This window comes from Lactuca virosa, chromosome 1 (assembly GCF_052849685.1).
Source record: "Lactuca virosa cultivar CGN04683 chromosome 1, Lactuca_virosa_CGN04683_v6, whole genome shotgun sequence".
Lineage (NCBI taxonomy): Eukaryota > Viridiplantae > Streptophyta > Magnoliopsida > Asterales > Asteraceae > Lactuca > Lactuca virosa.
In genome coordinates this window covers 157,891,967-157,909,150 of record NC_136426.1, presented here as the reverse complement: position 1 = coordinate 157,909,150, position 17,184 = coordinate 157,891,967, and the positions used below count along the sequence as shown (strand labels likewise).

At 35.1% G+C, this 17,184-nt stretch overlaps 3 protein-coding genes across 3 annotated transcripts; 2 read left to right on the top strand and 1 right to left on the bottom strand.

Annotated features, from left to right (window-relative positions):
• Positions 1–5,236: 5,236 nt before the first annotated feature.
• On the bottom strand, positions 5,237–7,859 carry LOC145160477 (putative receptor-like protein kinase At5g61350). Its single transcript, XM_079079680.1, has 2 exons — positions 6,804–7,859; positions 5,237–6,325 (listed from the first exon to the last, which is right to left on the bottom strand). Exons 1-2 carry the CDS (start codon positions 7,752–7,754, stop codon positions 5,354–5,356), a joined length of 1,923 nt encoding a protein of 640 aa, XP_078935806.1. The 5' UTR covers positions 7,755–7,859; the 3' UTR covers positions 5,237–5,353.
• Positions 7,860–9,927: 2,068 nt separating this feature from the next.
• LOC145122650 (uncharacterized) lies at positions 9,928–10,957 on the top strand. Its single transcript, XM_079058214.1, has 2 exons — positions 9,928–10,602; positions 10,682–10,957. Exons 1-2 carry the CDS (start codon positions 9,928–9,930, stop codon positions 10,955–10,957), a joined length of 951 nt encoding a protein of 316 aa, XP_078914340.1.
• A 235-nt stretch (positions 10,958–11,192) lies between these two features.
• LOC145122639 (uncharacterized) lies at positions 11,193–11,708 on the top strand. Its single transcript, XM_079058205.1, has one exon. It carries the CDS (start codon positions 11,193–11,195, stop codon positions 11,706–11,708), a length of 516 nt encoding a protein of 171 aa, XP_078914331.1.
• Positions 11,709–17,184: the final 5,476 nt, after the last annotated feature.

Below are 17,184 nucleotides of genomic sequence, written 5' to 3'. Positions count from 1 at the left end.
CAGTTTCGCTTCCAGTGCGCCTTTTCATGGCAATAGAAGCATTTAGCCTCATTAGGGTTGGCAAAAGGAGTGACATAACCTTTCTTGGTTCCACTTGAAGAGGAGCCATCAAGGGACTTTCCCTTGGTACCTTTCGAAGGGCTCTTCCTCTTCTTCCCTTTACCTTTCCCAATAGCCAGAACAGGTGTGTTGGTAGGAGTATAAGTAGTAACAACCGATTTACCTTTAAGACCACTTTCGGCGGTCTTCAAAAGTCCTTGAAGTTTGTTGAGTGTAACTTCCTCCTTGTTCATGTGGTATGTCATTAGGAATTTATCATCAAATGAAGGTAAGGAGTGCAAAATGATGTCAACTGCCAACTCCTCGGGGAAGTTCACATTCAATTTCAGCAAACGATCCATGAATCTTTGCATTTTCTGCATGTGGCCCGTGATGGGTTCACCATCCTTCATCCGGGTTGTTATCATGGAGGAGATGATTTCATATCGCTCTTGATGAGCACTCTGATGGTATCTGTCCATCAAATCCTGGTGCATCTCAAAAGGATAAAAGTCATCATAGGACTTTTGGAGCTCGGCTGTCATCGTGGCCAACATGATACATGCCACCTTAGTGGCATCTCTCTCATGTGCTCGGAATTCAGCGACCTCCTCTGGAGTAGCAGACGACTCATCAAGTTCCTTAAGCTCCTTGTCGAGGACATATTCCTTGTCCTCATACCGAGTGACCATCCTGATGTTCCTGATCCAATCCATAAAGTTGCACCCATCGAAGATGACTCTCCCACAAAGGTTCATGAGAGAAAAGGAGCCGGTAGGGTTTGAGCCAGAAGCAGCATTGTTGGAAGACATCTGAAAAAGAAGAAGGGCAAGTGTAGATTAGATATAAATATAGTCCGTAATCCAAGCTATAAAATATTTGAAGGTAGGTGAATGACGATTCACCAGTTTCCACCATGAAAAACGAAATAAATTATTAGGTTTTAATTGCTTTTGAAACTCCTAGATTCTTTTGAGATTCATTGAACTTTTCAATGGCATGTTTCAATCTCGATTGTGCCCTTCAGGTTTTGTGACTGGGATGCCGAGGATCACAAAACAAGGTGTGAATTAACCATGCAAATTACTTGGTACTCTTAATGTTTATCACCTAACTGATATGCCGATTAACCTCACGCGCTCCACCGATATATGATAAACCTTAAGCCACCCTTTGCCTACCTTGTTAAGTCCAGGTTAGTGTGCCGGTTAACCACACACGATCCACTAACGACTTAAGCAAAGTGCAAAGTGTAATTTCATGGGTTAGCACCTTTTTCACATTTTCCTAAAGTAACTAAGATTGGGAATTTATAAAACATTTAGTTACTTTATAACCATCATACTTTTAATGAGGATTAAAGTCATTGTCTTACTCGTTCGACTAACGACTCTCCACCAGTCAAGGAAGCGGTAGGTGAGAGTGGACACCCATTAAGCTGCCATTTTATAGGCAACAACCTTATACCCCCCTTATAGACCGGCTTCGTGAATGAGGGTTACTAACAGTAAAACGACTTGTTCTTACACACACACACACACACACACACACACACACACACACATATATATATATATATATATATATATATATATATATATATATTATTAACTTATAATATTATAAAGTATAAGGGTTGAATTTTAACTTTTAAAATTCTAAGGGTTGGAACTAAAGTTTTTAAGGTGACTTTACATGTTCCAAAACTTGAGGGCAAGTTTCGTAACTTTCACAACTTTTCAACTTTCATAACTTATGAGTTAATGGTTTATTAAAATGAGAGGATTTTCATTTTATGTAACCTATGTGTTCATTTAATGGACTTTAAAAGAAAGACTTTTGGTAATCCATAACATAAGGACAAATTATGGATTCCATTAAAACACATAAAGATCAAGAATTAAACTAACAAAATAATTCCTATGATCTACCGAACTCATAAGTTTATGAACATTCATATCAATAATTTCAAGAATCATAAATAACACATACAAAACTTGAAATTTTGATAATAGCCATTGTAAATGGATTAGCATAACCATTACACCATCTAAAACAAGTTTTATAAGACCAAAACAGTTTAGGGTAATGTTTCTAGTCCATTTCCAGCAGCAAAACTCGATAATCTGCATTCAGGGGCTCCTACTCGTTGAGTGCAAGCACCTACTCGACGATTAGGATGAATTATCACATGGACTCGTCGAGTCCCCCCATGGACTCGGCGAGTTCATGTCGCAGAATGCAGAAAACTTGAGTTTTTTCAACAATTTGCATCAAGTATAAAAAAAAACAAGCCTAGTCTCTAATACCACTGAAGCGTTTAGAGCATTCTAACACTCCTAAGGTGTACATGCGACCCTAGAAACTTGGATCTATGTTTTACTAAGGTACATGAAAATTTGATTTTCCAAGGTTCTTAACCTATCTAGCATGACATGGGGAAATTTGAAACAAAAAAGCTAGTAGGAAGAACATGCCTTTTAGTTGCTTGGATTCCTTGAGAACTTTGTGAGCCTAGCACCTCAAGTGTGATGCCTCAACTGTTTTACACAACACCACAACACTTGGAATAACTTTGAGCGAAATCCACACTCACTCAAAATCGGCTAGCCCTCTTGTTCTACACATAGTACCGATTTTGGTAGCCCATGGGGTCCTTTTATAGTTGTGTCACAAGTAGGGTTACACCATGTAAACCCTAATTGACATGGCTTTTCATATTCCATGATCCATGGGTTTATAACCTCCATGGAGCATCCATGGAGCACCTTATGGATTTAGCTTAATCCAATAAACCATGGATCATTAGCCCACTATAAAAGAATGGATGATTTACACAATCAACCCCATATATTTAATTAGTCTCCTTTTGATCACCAAATTAATTCTAAACTAATTCTTGATCAATACTAATTAAATAATATTATTAATATATTAGAACTTATAATATACTAATAAACCATAAGTGTCGTTTATCTCATTTAGTCTATCCAAATGTTGTAATGTCATGCACCCCAAATGGACTATGTCAACCGGGTCAAGTACATTCCAGAAATAGTTATGAACTTAGACACCTAATCCAACAGTTTGATGGGTATTGTGCGTGTGTTCCATTCTTCAGAAAGTTTCCTTATGTGGACGAAACCGAATCCACCATCTCCCATCAAAGTATCTGAACTGAAGTTACTTGTGGCCCGTTGGATCTCTTTCAGTGGAATTCGATACTTTTCTAGGTTTCCCCTGAAGATGACATTGCTTTTTGATATGTTGGAGATTTTGTTGAACAAATAAACTGAATAAGAAAGCACCACGCATGGTGATTATGTATGGTAGATGGAGGTTTATGGTTACTGTTTATATAGATGCATGTTTGTCTCGACAGAGTCCAGTTTGTTTAAAAACATGTACCTATATTGACCTTGGCTTAAAGAATATTTTATTTAATTGTGGTGAACGAAAAGGTGGAAAAGAGGGGTGTAGTGAAAACTGTCCAGAAGGCCGATTTTGTTGTGGAGGTTAAAACTATCCATATGGTCTTGTTTGTTGTTAATGTTGATTTCCCTTGCTCAATAGAAAGGGGTACTGATATTTTCAATTGTTTGAAGAAGGTACACTCATCAAATGCAAATCTAGGATGATTTTCAGAAGAGTTATGGGGCCATTGAGGAACAACAAAGATAGTTGCAGTAGTAACAGAGTTAGACCATATGTCAACATGTGACTTAATACCAGTTTCTTAAACAATTAACTCATGAACAACTGAAACAATAGTGGATAAAGGTGTATGATGCAAGATAGATACGTGTAGGCCTTTGAAGGCAGAATGTAAATCAATTAAAAAACTGAACCAAATGATGCTCATCCCTTCTGGAAATGTAGCGATGGAAAGCCTTCAGGTCAGCCGGTTCAATAAGAGCCAACAGATCCCATAAATCAGACATGGAAGCACAAAACTCTTGAATACTCAGACTGTCCTGTTGGAGGGCTCACATATCAAACTCTAACTGATATTGGTTTACAAAATAAGATTGTGTGTATAGTGTAACAACGTGATCCTAAAATCCATTGCAGCGTCATACTTTGCAAACTCTATACCAATAGACTGAATTACATAATAGTTAATATAAGTGATAACCTCGGAGTTACCAGTCTCCCATGATTGCAATAAGGTTGCATAATTTGCAGCCTTCTCATATGTTGGTTTGTTTCGTGTACTTGCCACAATTCCCCACATGTTCTTCCCTCGCAAAAAATTCTTCATAACATAACTCCGGTAGCCATAGTACTTGCCATCAACTTGGGTACTAATGGACTAAAGAAAGACATCTTTTGGAGCCATATCGACGATAACAAGCAGAAAATTCTTATCGAAATCGGTATTCTAAACAAAAAACATGGCACGAATATAAAATCATGGTGAGATATTAGCGAAATTCTTATCGAAATATGTACTCTGAACTAAATATGTAGCACAAATATCAAATTGCAGTGAGATAGCAACGAAAATGTTATTTTCGCGGCGGCAACACCCAAATCACGACATGAAAAACTACGAAAAAAACCCAAAATCAAACGAATATTAGCAATAGTCGAAACCCTCGAACAATCCAAAAAAAAACAAACCAAAACAAAACAAATACGGAAACTTATCAAAAGGACTTACCCAAAAGTCATAAACAATGGACCAAATATTGCTCTGATACCATGTAAACTTATGAACAAAATACTACTAATTTTCATTACTGAAATAAAAAATACAATTACAACGAAAGGAAAAGGACGATATAAATAAGAAAACTAATTTCCTTAAACATAGTTAAAAAGGTAAAGGGCCAAACATAGCACCCAAACCAAAAAGAGGCCTAATAGATTTCTTAGGGTAACACTTGATATGTTGAGTCTTTGTCGCTTGCTAATACATGGTTGAGAGGATTAAGAATCATGTCACATCAAATTGGTGTGGGTACGATGGAACTACACAAAACAACCGCATATATACAAAATCAAGAACAATTGCAATCTAGCCAGCGAGGTGGAATTTTCTGCTTTCTTTTGAATTAAAAATTGAGTTAAAAAATGAGATATTATCAAATGGTTTGAATATTAGTGTAATGATTAGTCGGGTATGCTTGTATTACGTTAAATCCTAGCTCCTTTCTATCTTTTCATCAACCAAATCTTGTTGTTATCAAAAAGAAACACATAAAAATATCACCGATTTATAAAGAGAACTAAAAAACAACACCTTTAATTTTAGAACATTTTCTTGGATACATATAAGAATTTTTTTTTGAAAGTTTGCATGTGGTATAATTCATGCTAGTTTATTTTCATTTGCTACAAATTCCACTGCATCCTCAATCCTGTCGACGACTTCGTTCATCGTGTAACGTGCACGCAATTCCCTGCCTCTTGGTGCACCTGGGCCCCTTCCACGGTTCCTCCCCCCCTTCCTGCTCATATCTTGCCTCCTAGGGCATCTCTTTATGCACCGATATGCAACTTCTATTAATATATTCAAACAACGGCTATCAATTTGATCTCTTATACAGTCATCAATGAATATGTGGAGTCCATTGTTCCGGTAGTACTCTTGAAATAGATCAAATTGTTCTTCTGGTTCAACATATCTCTTTAGATCACTAGCTCGACGTCCACTCAATATTTCAAACATTATGACGCCAAATGAGTACATATCTGATATATGTTCGACGTAATAATTGTGTGTGGGACCTTGTCTTGACAAACCAAAAAACGAAATTTTGGCTTCCATATTTTCATCTAACAATATGCTTTCACAGTTAATGTTCCCGCGTGTTTCTAGGTTCTCCTCCCCAAGAGCCAAATGAAGGTATTGCAGTCCTCTTGCAGCGCCTAGGATAATCTTCAACCGTTGTGCCCATGTTAGGGTAGGCAACTTAGTCCTCCAGACTGCAAGATGATCAGCAACGCTTCTATTGACAGCATATTCATGAACTATAATTCTCTCATTGGCTTTGTCACAGTAACCAATGAAAGGGGAGATGTTTTGATGTTGAAGACTGGAAATCATCCGGAGCTCCTTTTTAAAATCGTGGGGGTAGCTTCGGTAGCTTTTTGGATTCAAGCGGGTGATGGCCATTGTGCGGTTTTCCCACCGTGTATAGAGTTGTCCTCTATGGACAACACCATATTCATAGTCTCCGATACATGTTTCCTGATTGAAGTTTTGGGTTGCCAAGTTTATTTCCTCCAGTGGAATTAGAAAACTCTCTAGGCTTCGTGTGGTAGGTGATTCGTCGTGCTTCTGTGAATAAAAACATAACCAAATTTGATTAAAAAGTATTACAGAAAGGAAATAGAAAAAATACCATGAATAACAACGTGTTTGTTCTTTTATATGTATAATGATCAAGTATAAATGATTTATTTCCTTTAAAACGGATATCTTAACACGTCGTCATAATAATAATGATATATATAATAAGCATTCTAACTAATTTTAATATAAATAAAGTAAAATAGAAAGTAATATGATAATGACAAAATTAAAAAATTAAATTAAATGACCACTTGTTGGATTTATTATAACTTAATAAAAATCAAATTGACAGAGGATAGTTGAAATAAATAATAAGATAAATTCTTGGTGTTAGACAATAGACATTAATTATTTGTGGTACACCCAAACAATTAATGTCAACATCATGGAAAATTTGTAGAATAGATTATCCTATAATAAATCAGAAGGATTTTCTTAAAAAATGATTAAATGAAAGTCTTACCAATTGAATTGTCAAGGCCTGCTCAATCTTCCTGATGACCCTCTCCAACGTTGGGCGTTTCTCTAACTTCAGGTTAACACATTCATGTGCAATTTTGTTAAATGAATCAAAAGAGTTCATATCAGCATGATCTTTAATATAATGATCAATTAACTTGTCTGGCGCCGCAGCCTTTTTGTCATCGTCATAGACGCTTCGGACCACATCAATGAGATATTGCGGCTTAGCATCATCTCCAAAGCACTTTTCACGATAAACCAATGTCCCACTTGACATTTCAAACATAACCACTCCAAACGAGTACACGTCTGACTCTTTGGTGAGCCTGCTTCTTTCGTTGTAAACCGGATCCATGTAAAACCTTGTGCCCGCAACCTTTGTATGAACTTGGCTATCTTCCTGATTTCTTGCACCAAATTTTGACAAACCAAAATCACAGATTTTGGCTTCCAGATTCTCATCTAACAGTATATTTCCACTCTTCACGTCTCTGTGAATTACTCTTTTGTCTTCCCCAAGACCAGAGTGAAGGTACTTGAGCCCTTTCGCTGCACCTAAGCAAATCTTTAAGCGTTGTGCCCATGTTAAGCCACGAATCTTATCCGGCTTTTGGAGATGATGATCAAGGCTTTGATTCTTAGCAAATTCGGAAACTATGATCATCTCATTGGCCTCATCACAGTAGCCAATGAAAGTAATGATATTTGGATGATGGAAACTGGAAATCATCTCGAGTTCATTACGGAACTCGTTGTTTCCTTGACCACCATCCCGATTAAGGCGTTTGATGGCTACTGTGCGTTCATTCCATTCTTCAGAGAGTTTCCCTATGTGGACGAAACCGAATCCACCATCTCCAATCAGAGTTTCTGAACTGAAGTTTCTTGTGGCCCGCAGGATTTCGTGGAGTGGAATCCGATACTTTTCTAGGTTTTCCCCTGAAGAAGACATTGTTTTTTATATATTGCTGATTTTTTTGAACAAAGAAACTGAATAAGAAAGCACGAACGCGTGGTGATTATGTATGGTAGATGGAGCTTTGTGGTGACCTGTTTATATAGATGTTTATCTACACAGAACTCATTTGTTTAAAAACTTGTACCTATATTGCCTTTGGCTTAAAGATTATTATATATAACCGTTGACTATGATCAGGTCCATGGAATAAATTAATCCCACTACTGCACATGATGGTGGATGAAGTTAATTTCTTCTTTATTTTATCTCAGCAAGACGTAAATTACATGCTAGAGTACTGAAATATTCAAGTTGGTAATTAATCTTGGTCTTTGTCATACCTTCAGCGTTGTGGATGGTTTAGCAACTCAGAAATCCATCTCCACATTTTTAAGGGCAAGTTCTTTTTTTTTATTTTTTTTTATTAATAGTCGTAGACCATTGCCAAACCATTGATCTGGTGGAATTGATGTTGTAATCCGTTGACAAATACTTGGTGAGTTGACAAATACCTTCTAACTTCTCTCTAGTTTTTTGCTTTAATTTAAGTCTGGTAGCCAGGGGCGGTCCTAGCTAGGTGCCCGGTGTGGCACCGGCAACACCTAGCTTCCGCGCACGTAATAGAAAAAATTTCGTTTTTTTTTAATTTTTACCTATTGTGCCACTACGTAAAAAAAATCGTGCAACTACTAAAAAAATTTTGTGCAACTAGCCAACTACATAAAAAAATATTGTCACTGTATCGGGAATTACCAAACGAAAAAAAATAATAACGAGCCCAAATGCCCAATCTTTTAATCAATTATTGTGTAATAATTCAATTACCCAAAGCCCAAAATAAAACTTAATTGGATAAATTAGCAATTGGGCTAATTGCTTGTAAAAAAAAATAGCCCAATCCTAATTAATTGAGTATTATCGGTTGAAATTTTTTTTTTTCACGATTGCAGAATCGAAATTAGACTACTCGACTTCCTAATTTGCGTCCAAAAATCCTTCGACCAATCGACCTTCGTCCTTCGATCGTGCCTTGGCAGACTCGTGAGTCGTGACCTCACAATCGTTCATCCTTGATGACTTGATCGATTTCATTGTTGGATGATCGATCACAATCCTTGATCAATTTCCACAATTCTCTTGAAGACTTGAAGCAAGTATCGACCCTTTTCTGTCTTTTTTCAATTTCTACTGTTTTGGTTTATTGGTTAACAAATAACAAAATCCACTTCAAAGTTCAAACTTCAAAGCCCTACACTACAATGAAACAAGTAAGTTCTACTACCAATTCATTTAGATATTTGAAATTGATATGTTTTTTTGAAGTTACTGATTGACTTGGATGAAATTGATTTGTTTTATTGAAGTTATATTGTTTGTTTAGGTACAATAGCTATGTTTTTTATTGAATTGATTGTTTGATTAGGTGAAATTGATATGTTTTATTGAATTTATTGTTTAATTAGGTGAAAGCAACTTGTTTTATTGAAGTCATTGTTTGATTAGGTGTAATTGTTATGTTTTTATTGAATTTATTGTTTGATTAGGTGAAAGCAACTTGTTTTATTGAAGTCATTGTTTGATTAGGTGTAATTGACTAATTCTTATGTTTTTATTGAATTTATTGTTTGATTAGGTGAAAGCAACTTGTTTTTATTGAAGTGATTGTTTGATTAGGTGTAATTGTTATGTTTTTATAGGTTAAATTAAGTGGTTTTTTTACCAAAAGACAAAGACCTAATCCTAATGAAAGTGGTGAAGAATGTTCCGAAATATCAATCACCAATCAATCAATCCCTTCCGTTTCTAATCCTAATGCAACTCCACAAACACCAATCACCAATCAATCAACCCCTTCGGTTTCTAATGCAACTCCACAAACACCATGATCTAACCAACCTAATGATAATGTTGACTTGAAAGATCTTCCAAAGGACCCGGCGGATAGGCCATTGATTACAAGTTACAAACCAAATATAAGAGATGATGTAAGAAGAGCATATTTGCTTCAAGGACCGTGTCAAGTAAGGGCACATAAGTTTCCTAAAAAAAAATAGGTGATAGATTTAGAAGATTCGTTCCTTCATGGTTTGATGACTTTGATTGGTTGGAATATAGTGTGAAAAAGAATAGTGCATATTGTTTATATTGTTATTTGTGTGGGGATCTCATGGGACAAAAAGGAGGGAGAGATGCATTTGTTTCCCAAGGTTTTGATACTTGGAATAAAAAAGATGCATTTCGGACTCATGTGGGTGGTGTTGATAGTTTTCACAACAAAGCAAAAGAAAAGTGTGAGTTTTTAATGAGGGAAAAACAAGCTATTAATGTTGTATTGAGGAGGCAAACCGAAGCAGAGGACCATAAATATAAAGCTCGATTACGTGTTTCTATTATTGTTGTTAGACTTTTATTGAAAATCGGTTTACCGTTTCGTGGTCATGACGATTCGGTTAACTCGGAAAATAGAGGGCTTTACATTGAAGTGTTAAAAGCCATTCGAGAGACTAGTGAAGATATTTTCAACAATACTTTAGAAAATGCTCCTAAAAACAATCAACTTATTTCCCCTAAAATTCAAAAAGAACTTGTGCAATGTTTTGCACAAGAAGTACTTTTAAGTATTCGTGAAGAGATTGGTCAATATGTTTTTGCTTTACTAGTTGATGAATCTAGTGATGTTTCAAAAAAGGAACAAATGGCTATTGTTTTGCGTTATGTCGATAGTCTTGGCTTTGTGAAAGAAAGATTCATAGGACTAGTGCACGTGAAGGATACATCTTCTTTGACACTCAAAAACACCATAAATGAAGTACTTACAAGTAATAAGTTGAGTTTTAGTCAGGTAATTTATTCTTTACTTTTTTGTTATTTCAATTTAATTTAATATATATTTATATATTAATTGTTTTAAATTTTAATAGATAAGAGGACAACGTTACGATGGGGCTAGCAATATGCGGGGGGAATTCAATGGTTTGAAAGCTTTCATATTACAAGAGAATGACACGGCTTTTTATGTACATTGCTTTGCACACCAACTTCAATTAGTAGTTGTGGCTGTAGCAAAGAAGCATGATGGTGTTAGTGACTTTTTTGAGCAAATTTCGTTGGTGGTTAATGTTGTTTGTGCCTCGTGTAAAAGAAAAGACTTACTACGAGAGCAAGCAAGAGAAAGGGGTGCAAAAAGGCTAGTGTAGTGGTGAACTTGAAACCGGGAGAGGGTTAAATCAAGAGACAACACTTGTTCGAGCGGGAGAAACAAGATGGGGTTCACATTTCAACACACTCACAAGTTTCATGAAGTTGTTTGCAGATGTTCTTGTAGTTTTAGATTTTGTGAAAGAGGAGGGAGGGTCATTGGCAAACCGTTAACAAGCATCTGGAATCTTAGCATATTTTAAATCATATGAGTTCGTGTTTTACTTACATATGATGTATGACATTTTACACCTCACGGGTACATTGTCAAAGCAACTTCAAAGAAAAGATCTAGACATTTTAGAAGCGGCTTCGATGGTTAGAGGGACAATGGAGGCATTGCAATTTTTTAGAAACATAGGGTTTGCTAGCATTTTGCTAAAAGTATCATCTTTTTGTCAAACACACGAAATTGATACTTTAGATATGGAAGAGTTGTATATTGGTGCGAGAAAACGTAGGACTACAAAGACTAATAGGTTTCATTTTGAGGTTGAAATCTTCAACACGGTGGTAGATATGCAACTTACAGAATATCGGGATCGATTTAGTGAAACAAGCACCCAATTACTAGAATACATGGGTGCTTTGAGCCTTTGTGATTCATTTGCACAATTTGACAAATCAAAGTTATTGAAGTTGGGTAAGTTATACAAGTATGACTTTGATGATTCAGATATGATAGACCTTGAAGGACAACTTGAGATATTTTATCACTCTTGCACAAAGATTAGCGCTTCACTAGTTTGAAAAGAATTTCCGACCTTTCTCGTTTGATGGTTAGTACGGGGAAGCATCGATCTTATCCTTTGGTTTATAAGCTTTTAAAGTTGGCTTTGATATTACCCGTAGCAACCGCAAGTGTAGAAAGATGTTTTTCAAAGATGAAGCTCTTGAAGACCGACTTGCGTAACAAAATTGGCGATGAATTTTTGAACGACGCATTGCTTTGTAATATCGAGACCGAAGCACTTGCGAAAGTTGAGAATGAAAAAGTAATGGAGCGGTTTCAAAAGATGTATGCACGAAGAAGACAAATTTAAATTCTAATAGATCGTTGTTATATTATGTTTAACCAGAAAAAAAAAATTGTATTAGATATTTTATATTATGTTTGACCGGATTTTATTTTTAATGTTTTATATTATGTTTGACCGGAAAAAAAAATTTGTGCAACCCCTACTACTAATTCCTGCGTCCGCCTCTTCTGATAGCCAATCAAAAGAGCAAAATAATTTTCTTATAAACATCACTAATTATTAGGATTTGTGGTTGTTCGGTAACCTTTTAATGAAACCTTTACAGGTTATCTTTGTATCACTCAGTACTGATGCATTTGGTATACAGTCTCGAACAACCTCTGAACGAGTCAAAACCCATGTAATTAACATGCATCCAAACAGTTTAGCAATCTCATTCTTACCTTCTATTAATCATTAAGAAGTTGGAGACATTTTGTTCAACATTAAGCGCCATCCAATAAACAACCCCTTTGTATATAGAATTTTTTTTTAAAATATTTTCTTGTTTTATCAACAGAGTGTAAATACGCTCATTTAGAATAATAATTATAATATTAAAATTTAGATGTATGAAAGGGTTCATATTTACTCGGGAAATTTGAAATTTATTACATCTAATCTTTATTTATGAGATGTAGATATATTGTCTATTATCAACAATTCTCAAAATTTAATTATTTCATTAAGTTTTAGATTTGTGGTTTAGTTAATGCTAATAATGTATTAAAGATTTATATAATAATATAGTATTTGTATTAAACTATCTACACGATCTACTGATCAAAAACTTTAAATAAAATTAACTTAAATGTTGAGATTATTTTTTATTTAACCGTGAAAACGAAATTATGGTCCTTTTATTTATTCATTACGAAGGCAAAGTAAACAAATTTTAATCATAAAAAATACAATAAACATATAACTAACCAAATATAATAAACCGTGCTTACAAGCAACCCAATATTTTAAAGGAACATGAAGAGTTGAATTTTTTTTAAAGGCAATACAATAAATTAGGGAAAAAAAAGGGAGTTGCTTGCAGCTGAACAAAGTACATAAACCAAGAAGAAACCAACAATAAGCAAGAAAGGAAAGGAGACCAAAAAAACTACACCAGACAAACAGAGGCAAAACAAATGAGCAAGCAGCACGAAAAAAAATAAATAAATAAATAAATAAATAATTCAAGACTTATTCTTTTGTTTCCACAAAACCGATTGCTTAAATCACAAGGCTTCCCCGTGACTTAGGATTCCAACAAAAATATTGTTGGACCAACCCAATATGTTCAGGTTTTAATCTAATTTAAATTATTAATTTAGTTGATTACACAATGTTTATATTTTAAGGATCGTATTATCTTAAGTGATATTGTGTTTGAAACTGTTTGCAGCCAGATGTATATGTCTTTAGCATGAGGTTATTGGTGGCTCGTGATGTGTCTCATGTAATGAATTTTACTACCGGCAAAGTATTCCTATTTTTTTTATTGCTATGAATAGATTATTAAGGTTTCACTATTTGATTAACCTTGAAACGAACATGTATGTTAAATTGTACGAATGTGTTAATCATTTTATATCTTTAAACATCTTCATGTATCTTTGTTGTTGGGCTTCTTCAAGACCATGTCAACCCCATAGTGTCTCTGATGAGGGATGAGAAGAAATATGTTAGTTCTCCTTTGCAAATATCGAAGACTAGCAATACTTACTAAATACCCACTTTCCATCTAAGAATAAACCAACAAATCAATACGAATTTTCGTAAAGGGTAAGAATTCATGTTCTATATATCATATTTAAGGTTAGGCCCATGTCCAGAAATAAATGCATAGCTCATATTTAAGTCAAAGAACATGAATTTTCGGTACTTCATTTTGTAGGAACTATTATGGTTCACTTAACACAAAAATTAAGAGGTTTATCTACCAGACCAAAAACAAATCATTGAAACTCCATGTTGATTTATACGGCATAACTTTAGTGATGTCCATAGACGTTGATAATGGGGACATGCTTTCGTTATAGCATCATATTTTCATCTCTTCTTATCATAACATTGTAACAAGAAAATAATAATGTCCTTTCATTTATTCGTTTAATATAGAACCCCACATTCATTTCTTTTTATTAAATCATTGTGCGTTCATGCTTCAACTATAGTTACAAAATTTGAGAAGAAAATACCCAAATTACCATCGTGGAGCTGCACATCAAGAAATATTGAAGCTTATTTCATGGGTCATGTTTAAGCTCCACTTTAACTATATCCTTGGGCCGTGCTTAGCACCGCCGGGAAACCTCACTAGTATATATATATATATATATATATATATATATATATATATATATATATATATATATATATATTTTATAGAAGACAAAAAACCCTAAAAATGCATAAAAAAATATTTAGATATCATAAATCTTTTTTTTTTGACATTATATATACAAAAATCGCAACTTTATTAACAAATTCGCTGAAAAAAAAATTTGAAAAAAAATCGATTTTTTAATTTTTTTTTCTTTCAGCGAATTTATTAAAAAAACTACGATTTTTTTATATATAAAGTCAAAAAAAAGATTTGTGATCTCTACCTAATTTTTATGATTTTTAGGGTTTTTTTTGTTTTTCAAATAACTCTTCCCTATATATATATATATATATATATATATATATATATATATATATATATATATATATATATATATATATATATAGAGAGAGAGAGAGAGAGAGTGTGTGTGTGTGTGTGTGTTTGTGTGTGTGTTAAGTTCATTTGAGATCACTAAATTTTTTAGGAACAATACGATCACTTTTTCAACATTTATTTTAGAGTTTATCTTATGTCGAAAAAAATATTCAAAAATATATAAATTCATCGTTTTTCAACCTCTTTCCATATTTACATTCGAAAAAAAAATTATCTAAAAAATGATCATCATATGCAAATTTTTCTTAAATAAACTCATTTTTTTGAAAAAAAAATTTCAACAAATCACATTTTATATTAACAGCTTAAAAAATTACGATATTTAAAAAAAATCTAGAAAAAGATAAAAAAAAATGTGCATATATCCACAAACTCAAATGTGCATGATTTTTCAACATTGGTTTTAGAGTTTATCTTATATCGAAATAAATAACTAAAAATATGTAAAATTATCATTTATTAACCTCTTTCGATATTGATATTCGGAAAAAAAAAAGTTTACATAAAATGTGCATCATATGCACATATACATAAAATGAAAATAACCATATATGCACCTCTGCATATATGCACATTAACATACCGTTGAAAAACATCTTAATAAGTTAGGATACTACTATAGAAGGTGTTTTTCCAAATTATTCGTTTTTGTAAAGGGACTCGACGAGTTGGAGGCCCCAAACTCGTCGAGTAGGAACGAGATATTTTTGGACGCGAGACTCGAAGTCTACTCGACGAGTCGAGAAGCCTCAACTCGACGAGTAGACCAGGCCAGAGTGAAACCCTAATTTTCAGGGTTTGCATCCTATTTAAAGGAATTTAACGCCCCATTGTAGCCTCCCTCATCGCCTCCCTCAGTCCAGAAAACCCTAATTCAAGATCTTGAGCTTTGTGAGTGTGTGTGAGTGAAAAAGGATTGATTCTTTGCCATTTTCTTGAAGGAATAGAAGCTAGAAGTGCTTGGTTGAGGGAAGGAGCTTTGGATCCAGAAGAGGAACTTCATTTCCAGCTCATTTGAGGTATAAAGTCTACACCTTGTCTATTTGTTCAGTAGATCTATTCATGGAGTAGTTTAGGGCTTTTAGGAGCATATTGTGGAACCATTCATGGATACAAGCATGTTTTGGGGTAATAAATTCAGATCCATTGTCTTTGAGGGACTCCATGGCATAAAGCTGCCAACTTTATGGCCATGGGAGTCCCATGCATCTTATGGATCACTTTTTAGGGCTTTTTGAGCTAAATAACTCATGCATGCGCGTAAAGTTTGAAACTTTACGTGATATATTGACCCTAAGGAGCCAGATCCACGTTTTGGATGCAGTAAGCCCGACTAGAAATGACTGAATAGATTTAGACCATGGGGGACTCGACGAGTTGCTCATACGACTCGGCGAGTTGGGCCGTTGTCCCCCAACCTTTTCTGTTACGGAGCAAACTCGCTGAGTCTAGAAGATGACTCAACAAGTTGGCCATAGTGTGGGTTACGAAGGTTGATGAACTCGGCGAGTGCAAGGAGGGACTTGGCGAGTTATGGGTAAAAGGTCCCGACTATGCTTTGAGGATGAACTCGACGAGTTCATGAAAGGACTCGACGAGTAGGATCGGGATTTCAGGGTTTCATGGATGATGGAACTCGACGAGTTGATGGACCAACTCGGCGAGTTGAGTCAACCAGGATGTTGACCTTGACCAGGATGTTGACTTTGGCTTTAACCATTGACCAGAGTTACCCTTGGAGGGGTTATGAGTATGAAAGAGTAATTAAAGGAGATAATTATGTGTAGGAGTTTGAAAGGAGTTGATCCAGGAGCCGATGACAGATCAGCTACTTCACGACATTGAGGTGAGTTACCTTCCAGTAGAAGTGGGTATAAGGCCACAATGTCGGCCCACTACTAGGTGTCATTAGTTAGATGACTGTCTTCGTGATAGTTGTCTGGTATGCTACTATCTGTTATGCTATATGTGCTAGTATGTTATGTTACTATGTGGTAGTGGTAACGGTGAAATAGTCCCCGGTTACCGGTTGAAAGATACCGAAGGGGAGGCCAGCTCCCGATTACCGGTTGAAAGATACCGAAGATGAGGCCTGCTTCCAACTATGCTAGGCAGTTACCGGTGGAAAGATACCGAAGGGGAGTCCAGCTCCCAGTTATGCCAGACAGATACCGTTTAAAAGATACCGAAGGATAGGCATTATGTGTTTATATGGTATGTGCTATGATGGGGGAACTCACTAAGCTTTGTGCTTACAGTTTTCAGTTTTGGTTTCAGGTACTTCCTCTTCGAAGGGAAAGGAGTCGGCACGATAGCAGCACATCACACACACGATTTTCCGCATATGAGATTTCTGGGATTTGTACTCTGACATTGTTACTATATTATGACAGCCTTTTGAGACATATGATATATGGTTTTTATGAAATGAAATAACTTGATGATGTTTTCTATAAATTGTGTTATGAATCGTTAAATCAAAAATGAA

Excerpts from the sequence above, each read along its gene's own strand:
- LOC145160477 (XM_079079680.1), bottom strand. The coding sequence starts at position 7,754 with ATGTCTTCTTCAGGGGAAAACCTAGAAAAGTATCGGATTCCACTCCAC. Across the intron at positions 6,326-6,803 it reads AGGCCTTGACAATTCAATTG|AAGCACGACGAATCACCTAC; the intron begins GTAAGACTTTCA and ends TTTTATTCACAG.
- LOC145122639 (XM_079058205.1), top strand. The coding sequence starts at position 11,193 with ATGTATGACATTTTACACCTCACGGGTACATTGTCAAAGCAACTTCAA.
- LOC145122650 (XM_079058214.1), top strand. The coding sequence starts at position 9,928 with ATGGGACAAAAAGGAGGGAGAGATGCATTTGTTTCCCAAGGTTTTGAT. Across the intron at positions 10,603-10,681 it reads ATAAGTTGAGTTTTAGTCAG|ATAAGAGGACAACGTTACGA; the intron begins GTAATTTATTCT and ends AAATTTTAATAG.